Source organism: Camellia sinensis, chromosome 12 (genome assembly GCF_055761805.1).
Source record: "Camellia sinensis isolate YWXY chromosome 12, ASM5576180v1, whole genome shotgun sequence".
Lineage (NCBI taxonomy): Eukaryota > Viridiplantae > Streptophyta > Magnoliopsida > Ericales > Theaceae > Camellia > Camellia sinensis.
The window spans coordinates 125,005,866-125,015,229 of record NC_138972.1 but is presented as its reverse complement, the minus strand read 5'-3'; the positions used below and the strand labels follow the sequence as shown (position 1 = coordinate 125,015,229).

Genomic DNA, 9,364 nt, shown 5'->3' with positions numbered 1-9,364 from the left:
AATCAATTATTCATATTTAAATATTTGTACTTTCTTATCTAAGAGATCAATGTTATTTCTTCTTCTTCTTCTTCTTCTTCTTCTTCTTCATCCTCCCTCCAAAATTCTAATCTACCCTACCAAATCTCACCATCATCATCAACATCATAATTTCTTATTATTTTGAAATCCTTAACCCTAGATTGAACAAAATCAAATAATGGATGAGAGTAATAATCAAAATATTTTTTTGAAGCAACCCATCAAAAAGGAGGTAGTATTCATAGAGTTTCACAATTTTTGTAGATTACCATCAATTATTTTATGTATTTTTTTTGGACAAAAATTAAAGGGCCTAGTAGTTAGATTAACAATAACATATTATTGGAGTTGTTTTTAGGGCAAATTACACTAATAGTCCCTATAGTTTGGGAATTGTGTCACTTTCTTCCCTAACTTTTTAATTGTAACACATTTGACATCGAAGTTGAAATATTATTCCAAATAAAGACAATTGAAGATACCATTTCTCAATTTCAAGGGCAAAGTTATCAATTTGATAAAATATAAACTAATTTGACAAAAATAAATGTCAAAAAAATATTTTTGAATTTTTAAAAATTATTTCGGCCCACCAAAAACAAATTTATGTAAAATTGATAATTTTTTAGACATTTATTTATTTTACCAAATTAATTTTTATGTATTTAGATGATAATCATGTAATGAGTGGTTGTTAGGCTTTTAATATGTAATCGATATATTTAATATATGAAATGTTTTTAGTTTTGAATTTTTTTATTTAATGGATTGGTTTAATAATGATATCAAAGTTGTTACCATATTTGACTTTTGAAAAAATAGAAACTAATTTTATGAAAATAAAAATAATCACCCATTATATGATTATCATCCAAACATATAATAAAAATTAATTTGGTATAAAAAAATATCTAAAAAATTTATCACTTTTACATAATTTTATTTTTAGTGGGTAGAAATTATTTTAGAAATTCAAAAATATTTTTTTGATATTTATTTTTGTTAGATTAGTTTATATTTTATCAAATTGACGATTTTGCTATTGAAATTGAGCAATGATATTTTCAATTGTCCTTATTTAGAACAAGATTCAAAATTTAGGATCTAATGTGTCACAATTGAAAAGTCATGGACCAAAGTGACACAAGCCCCAAACTATAGGAACCATTATTATAATTCGCCCTTGTTTTTGTTTTGTCATTTAAATAGTACATTGTTTAAGAACTACTCTTTTTTGTTAGTGTCTAATACTTTTGTGCTTATAAGTTTGGTTTTTACTTTTCCACGAGCATTCTTGTTGATAATTTATAATGTAATTTTTTTTTTGTATTGAAAAGTTTTATAATGCTTATGTAAAAGTTTGATTTTTTTTTTTTGTATTTATAATGTTTATGTGCTTACAAGTTTGGCCTTCTTTTTTTTTTGTATTTAAGAATTATTTTTTGTATTGAAAAGTTTTTGAAATAATTTAATTTTTTTAGTTTATTTATTATTTATTATTTGGGTTTACATTGAGAGTAATTTGGGAAAAACAATAGGGTGTAAAGATTTTTTGGTACATTCCGCACCAACTCAGCCTGTGTGGTTTGATAAGGTGAGTGAACGGGTAGGACTAGTTGGATAATAAAATTGATTAATCAGTTAGGCTGCTAGTTAAAATTTGTTAATTTCATATAATTTTGTACAAGTCCCTGCTATATTTTTATTTCAATTAGTAGGATTCGTACAAAATTATATGAAATTAACAAATTTTAACTAGCAACTTAACTGATCAGTCAATTTTATCACGCAACCAGTCTAACCCAAGCTGAATTAGTGTGGAATGTCTAATTTTTTGGCACACCTTTACACATAACCACCCTTAAAAAAAAAAAAAAAACAAAAACAAACTAACACCAACACCAACACCAACAAAAATAAAAAAATAAAAAAATAAAAAAAGAGAAGAAGAAGAAGAAGAAAAAGAAGAAGAAGAGGAGGAGGAGGAGGAGGAGATGAGAAGAATTGTCGAGGCATCAATTTTGTTATCCACCCAGTTCAACTTAGGCTAAATTAGTACGGAATGCGTAATTTCTTGACACAGCTCTCCACATGACCACCCTTCTAAAAGTAATAAATAAAAAAACAATCAAACCAACACCAACAAATAAAAAAAAACACACACAAAAAAAAAAAGGGGAAAGAACGGAAGAGAGGGGAATTATCGAGACATTCGAGCTTGACAATTCGAACGTAATTTTTATTTTAATATTTTATTAAAAATAAAAAAATATATATCTATTAATTGAACAGAATAATTTTAAGAAAAATGTCTAAGAACCCCAGTGGGGGTCATTGGGGGTCGTGCGTGTAGAGACACCATTGGCAAAAAAAAAATTGTTTTTTTTTTTCCTTTTTTTTCAGTGAATGGGGATCCGCCACGTCACTGGGGGTATTTAGCAGCGCTGCAATTTTAAGAATAAAGCTTCGGACTCTCATTGGGGATGCTGGAGTCCCTTCCCATTGGTGAAAAAAACAGTTTTTTTTTTTAATTTTCAACTAATCCCACTGAAAGTTATTTACACTGGGGTCTCTTCCATTGCCGTAATTTTAAATACACATTGCGAATCAGTAAAAATTAAACGGTATTTTGGACAGGTATGAGCACTTTGGGAATTGCATCATTGATGAGGATATCCGGGACCCATCAACCAACCAACCAACCAACCAATGACAGCCATACAATCCAATCCATTTAGAAGGTCCCGCCAAAAAGGATAAAAGTGACCCATCCTCACGCCTCCCCTCAATAACTTCAACTTGTGATTGACTACATATGCTTTTGAACCAAATAAATATACACTACAATTTTTATTTTTACAAATTTGTTGGTTAATTTCGATCCACAAAGCCAATTCACTCACCTTGTCATCTATCTCTCTCTCTCTCTCTCTCTCTCTATCCACACTCTTACATTTATAGTTTTGATCTTGGAACACAATAATCAAAACCTTGATCTATATTCTAAAAAACAAGCTGCCATGGAAGCTCTAGCTTCCTCGTTTTCTTCATTTCAATTCACAACAATCCCAACAAGAGTACCCAGAATCCAACTTGACAAACCCATGTTGAATCATCTTCCATCATCCAATCAACGACTATCCAATTCATCTCTCTCCTCAATCCACAAGAACAAAGCGGAATTCAGGCTTTTTACAGCTACATCTTCTTCTTCGACTGTTTCAACTGAATTCGCCGACCCAACTGAAGAACAAGTTGAAATTGACAGCCAAGGAGAGAAATTCGACTGGTATGCACAGTGGTATCCGGTTATGCCGGTCTGTGATCTTGACAAGAGGGTCCCTCACGCAAAGAAAGTGATGGGTCTCGATGTAGTGGTGTGGTGGGATAGGAATGAGAGTGCATGGAAGGTGTTTGATGATATGTGCCCTCATAGGTTGGCTCCATTATCTGAAGGAAGGATTGATCAGTGGGGGAGATTGCAATGTGTGTATCATGGTTGGTGTTTCAATGGCTCTGGTGATTGCAAATTCATTCCTCAGGCACCCCCAGATGGTCCTCCTGTATAATCACTCTCTATTAATTATTATTACCACTATATATGCTTCGATTATATTAAATTTCATTGTTTGGATTATATTAAATTATTTCCTTAGTGAACTTTTGCTATGCATGTGTTGATTCTGACTGACCTTCTTCCCTCCTAGTGGTGGAGCTAGGATTTTGGATTATAAAATTAAGCATTTATAGTGGCAAATTTTAGGAAATTTATTGGAAAGAAAAGATGAGATATAAAGATTTAGGGACATATGTAACAGTTCAAGGGAGTTAATTGAAAACCCTTTCCAATTAGACGTAAAAGTTTAAATTTCAAAAAAATTGAGAGGGGGCCCCCCCTCTGGTCTCAATGTGGCTCTGCCTCTGTTCCCTCCTATCTCTTAATATTATTCAACTCTGCCTGTGTCATGTTTACTATACTATCTCTGGCCAAAGGGACACTGGTCCGTTTGACTTTGGAATTTAGGGTTTAGTTTGGTTCATTTGGCAAGAAAACTGAAGCTTGTAGAATATGAATATCCTTAGCTCATTTTTTAACTTGTGAGCCTTGGAGGATTAGTTTAATATGTTTGGGAATCCATGATGGGAAATGCTATTGACTGCCTAGTAGTTGTCATTAGCGTTGACATATGTGTCAAAAAGTATATAAAAATATGTGAAAAGCGTGGGAATGTTTCATAATGTTAAAAAAGTGCACTAGAATTCTAAATATTTTGGCATTTTCTTCACCTTGTCTTTAGCCTGACCCCAATAATTTATTCAATTTGTGCTGAAGAATCTTTATCACAGTAGGTTCTTTTTGTTCAATATAAGGGGTTATGGAGCTGTTTTACTTTGGTGACAGGAAATAATGGAGATGTGGGATGTAATATGCTGATCTCATAACTTTCATGCAGTTTGGAACAATATCAGCTAAATTCGAAACAATCTTCCAACTTAGGTTCCTGTTTCGTCAATTTTCCAGAACAACTGTCAATTTTTGTGACTTTTTTAAAAACTTGGATCTGACATTATTCAAGTCTAAACTGAATATCTTGCCTGGTTTATCATCTTACTTCACCAAATTTAATTTATGTTCTACATATTAACGTAGTTTCTTACATTCTGATCTTCCAACAAAATGTGCAGGTTCACACATTCAAGAAAGCATGTGTAGCTGCTTATCCAAGTACAGTTCAAAATGACATCGTTTGGTTTTGGCCAAACTCTGATCCTCAATACAAAGATATCCTCTCAAAGAACAAACCCCCATATATACCAGAACTGGATGACCCATCATATACCAGGTTGATGGGAAATAGAGAGATACCATATGGGTATGCAGACATAAAGTCAACCACATTTCTTGTGTTTTTTGTTTTCAAACAGAACCTATGTACTGCTAGTGATTCCAGTCTCATGTTCGTAATGCGGTTTCTGGTACATAAGGGGGCAAAGAAACTTTAGAAATAAGTAGCGGAGACAATAAAATGTTTCTTTATAGTAGTTGTTTGATTGGTTAATGTTATTCCGAACAGATTATGATTATGAAGAAAAAGTACCCCAAAAAGAAAGAGGAAAGGAAAATAAGAACTTAGCACTAATCATAGACCTATTTCTCTTCTTCTTTTTCATCCTCCGCTTGAATCTCTGCAAAACTTCTGAACATTAAGACAAGTAGTATTTAAGTTTTCACTAAAATATTCAATGCCAATTTCTGCTGAGTTCTTCAAAATCTTATGCAACCTACTCATGTTCAGGTATGAGGTTTTGATTGAAAATCTTATGGACCCAGCTCATGTTCCATATGCACATTATGGAATAATGCAAACTCCACGACGAAAGAACAGATAAGAACTCTACATTGAATTTTTAAGTTATAATGTATGATTCTCTCTTTAATTCATAAAGTACACTTGGCTGAGACTATGTTTCTTTCACTGTTAAGGCTGATAGAGAAGGGGGGCGACCACTGGAAATAAGTGTAAAGAACCTAGACATCAATGGTTTCTTTGCAAGACAGGAATGGGGTCATAGCAAATTTGTCGCACCTTGTATTTTTAGTGCATTTACCCCTCTTGTGGCTGATCAAACTAATGGATCCGTGTCATCAGCTGGAACCAAAGAGGCAATTAGATTTATCTGCTATTAAATCAAGTTGATCAATGATATTTTGTGTTCATTTTTTTTCTTTCTATTAATAATTCAAAACTTGTGTTTTCACTTCTTCATTTTTCTTTTCCTTTCTTTCTTTCTTTCTTTACTTTATTTTTTTTTACCTGTTTTGTTACTTAACATTTGTACCTATGTTCAGGAGCCATCGTCAAATGTGCCACAACGAAGATTTCTTCTAATTTTTATCTGCATTCCAGTTAGTCCGGGTAATAGCAGATTGATATGGACCTTTCCTAGAAATGTTGGAGTTTGGATTGATCGAGTTGTTCCACGATGGATGTTCCATGTGGGTCAAAACTTAATTCTAGATTCGGATTTGTATCTTCTTCATTTGGAGGTGGGTTTTCTCTCTTTGTATATTTAAAAGATTGTTTTCCATCAACATAACTTGTTAATTTTATTTGTTTCTTTTCTTTGTCAGAATTATAGATTTGAAATGTATAAGCCTGTGATGATTAGGATGACTACTACATTGCGGGGCCAAATTAGATAATCTAAATTAGCAGAGTTACTGCTGATAACGCACAACTGGTTATGTTTATATTTTTTATGGGAGAAGTACAACTGATGAACTCAAATCAGGTGAACAAAGCCTTGATTCCAATCGTTTGTTTTGTGACACTAAACCCCCCTTGAGGTGGCTACCTAATTGCAAAAATCAACGGCTGTGACAGAAAATATAAAAAAAACAATAACCCGGAAATGTTTTCCATACCCTTCTTCTCCAATGATCACAACCACCTGCCACATAACTCTTTCCCTCTTTTTTCTTCTATGCTTTTCTCTCTCTTTGTATCTTTCTTTGTCAACTGAGAGGAATACTTCCCCTTTTTTTTTCTGTTTCTTTCAAATCACCAATTGAATGTTCTATGCTGTAAAACCTAGCATTTGAATGCTGCAAGACCCAGCTTCTCTTTTCTTTTTCTCTCTAAAACCCATGGCCACAGCCATTAGCCTCTACCAGTAAGAGAGAGACAGAAACAAATTGTGTTTTGCTCATTTGGCTGGGCAGCATGGACTTCTCTTCCTCTAAGATGGTGGCAGTGGTGAGGGATTGACAGACGCTGTGGGAGATGCTGGGTTGTGGCAGAGAGAGGTGGGGGCGGAGGGTTTGGTGGTGGCTAGAGGAGAGGGTATGCTTCAAGGATGAGAAAGAGATGGCAAATGTGTTGTATAGATTCAGATAAAAGAGTTGCAGGGGAGAGAGAGAGACAGGTGGGACAAATGTAGAGAGAACAAAGAAAAAGGAAAGAAAATAATATTTTTTTTGGGGCGGGGGGGGGGGGGGGGAAATGTCTTTTTAATATCTTTTAGTGTTGTTCTGTATCCTCACGCGCTGTTAGTTTGGATGAAAAATTTAACAGTTAGACTACAAGCACCGCCATAAGGTGGTTTAGTGTCACTAAAAGGTAGGCTCTGAATTGATTACAGTTTCTTTAGGCTCAAATTTGTCATACTGAATGCCAATGGAACTTAAATCGAATTTTGTATATGCTAACTGATTCCATTTTTGGTACTGAAGTTATCTAGCAGAAAAAATTGCTTTCACGAAGCTTAGCTTGCAATACAGCTATCAGTAGTGCTGAATTGTCCAGCAAATACTGTAGAAATAATTTCATGAGATAAGGCAGAATTTGTTCACTCCACATTCCATAAAAATTGTCTGATCATATCCTTGTGTAAATCAAATATAGCCTCAGCAACATTTTATGGCATTTAGTGGGCACTTTCTGACTTCTTTTTTTTTGTTTTTGTTTTTGTTTTTGGTTTGCCATAGGAACGAAAGATAATGGACATTGGCCCCTCCAATTGGCAAAAGGCTTGTTTTGTTCCGACAAAGTCAGATGCCCTAGTCGTTAGTTTTAGAAGGTGGTTAAACAAGTATGCAGGTGGTCAAGTTGATTGGGGAACCAAGTTCAGCGGAGCCCTTCCTCCTACTCCTCCTAGAGAACAGCTATTGGACAGGTAATGTAACATTGTACAGCACAATAGAGGAAACAGACTCATTTATTATTTTTTTTATTTTTGTAAAATTGAGAAAGTAATATTGCAATATTACAAACTTAATGGAAGCCATGGGAACATTTGATTCAAGATCAGTGCTCTGTTTAATTGTTACTTGCTGAGATGCAAGAAAGGAAAATTTTGGACAACGTCTGAAGCTACTCCAACCCCCAAGTAACAAATTGGTACATGATTTCAACTTCATAGTTTTGAGAATTTTTTTTTCAGGTATTGGTCCCATGTGGTGAATTGCCGCAGTTGCAATGTCGCATATAAAGGTCTCAACGTGCTTGAGGTCGTGCTGCAAGTCATGTCCATTGCTTCTATTGGGGTTGTTGCTGCAGCTAAGCAGAATATGCTATCAGCAGCTGCAAGGAATACTCTCATCTTCTTCGCAGTGCTAAGCTTTGTGGCTTCGAGGTGGTTGGCTCACTTTGTCTACAAAAATTTCCGTTACCATGACTACAACCATGCCCTACGCTGAGTCTTATGTTTCAGTCACATAGTTGGAACTCTTTTAACTTTATGAATCTTTTCGCTTCTGTATGAAGGAAGTTCTCTGTCTGTCTTGCTGAAAGAAGGTAATGTAAACATAATGACAGTTATCTGTTCACACACTTATAATAAGATCAATACACACTTATAGTTTATGTCACAAACATATTGAGGAACTACCAATTGGTGAGTTCTTGTTAAGTTAATTTGTCAGCTTGCTGCTCTTTAGAGTTGTTCTTCTCATGGCTCCTCCTGAGCTTAGAAGCTTAAGCTTTAATTGATGATTGGATTTTGGCATTTTCCTCAATATATATATATTTTGGATAAGTATCCTCAAAATTTATTAGATGTGTTGTTTATAATGTCATATTTTGAAGGGCAAAATTTTTTATTAGATTAGAATAACGCCATTAAGAGCATTTAAAAAAATAAAATAAAAAATAAAAAACCCCCTAAATTGAAGCAATTTCTTACAGAATTGATTCTAATACAATCGCCATCTTGTTTGTTTTTTTTGAGAAATGGCAAGGTTGCTCTCTAATATTTTTAAATTTTTGTAAAGGATTTTACATTATACATAAAAGGAAATGTAATAAAAAAAAGAGAGGATAAATTACACTTAATCTCCCTTGAGGTTTACCTTAATTACAGGGATCTCCCCTATTATTTCCAAAATTACACAGACCTTTCTTACTTTTAAAACTAATATACAAATAACCCCTTCTGTTTCCACCCGTCCAAAATCAAACATATTTGGCTGATGTCATCCAAAATTATTCTTTAAATTCCAATACTGCCCTTACCTCCCCATACATATATATATATATATATATATATATAAACCATACATCGAACTCCTCCCCATACCTAACTCCTCTCTCTCTCAGCTCAACCATCTCCGCCACAACCACCAAAAACCCTAGATCTGAGGAGCTTGGCGTCACGGTGGTTGCGATCTGATTGTGAAGGTAGCAGTGATAGCGGATTACGATGACGATCATAGCGATTGCGACGGTTGCAGAAAGAGTGAAAGAGAAACAGAGAGATCGCAGTGGTGGTTGAGTGCGATGGTGGCGATGCAATGAGGAGAATATGTGAGGCTTAAGGAGGCGAGAGGGCGGAAGAGTTCTCG

General features: G+C 34.3%; 1 protein-coding gene across 1 annotated transcript; it reads left to right on the top strand.

Annotated features, from left to right (window-relative positions):
- Positions 1-2,808: 2,808 nt before the first annotated feature.
- On the top strand, positions 2,809-8,396 carry LOC114277096 (protochlorophyllide-dependent translocon component 52, chloroplastic). The gene is made up of 7 exons (XM_028218912.2): positions 2,809-3,584; positions 4,708-4,895; positions 5,319-5,408; positions 5,500-5,686; positions 5,873-6,070; positions 7,511-7,698; positions 7,966-8,396. The coding sequence occupies exons 1-7, from the start codon at positions 3,042-3,044 to the stop codon at positions 8,219-8,221; spliced, it is 1,650 nt and encodes a 549-aa protein (XP_028074713.1). The 5' UTR covers positions 2,809-3,041; the 3' UTR covers positions 8,222-8,396.
- Positions 8,397-9,364: the final 968 nt, after the last annotated feature.

Coding starts and splice junctions, on each gene's coding strand:
- LOC114277096 (XM_028218912.2), top strand. CDS start 3,042: ATGGAAGCTCTAGCTTCCTCGTTTTCTTCATTTCAATTCACAACAATC. Junction 3,585..4,707: donor CACCCCCAGATGGTCCTCCT/GTATAATCACTC, acceptor CAAAATGTGCAG/GTTCACACATTCAAGAAAGC. Junction 5,687..5,872: donor CATCAGCTGGAACCAAAGAG/GCAATTAGATTT, acceptor ACCTATGTTCAG/GAGCCATCGTCAAATGTGCC.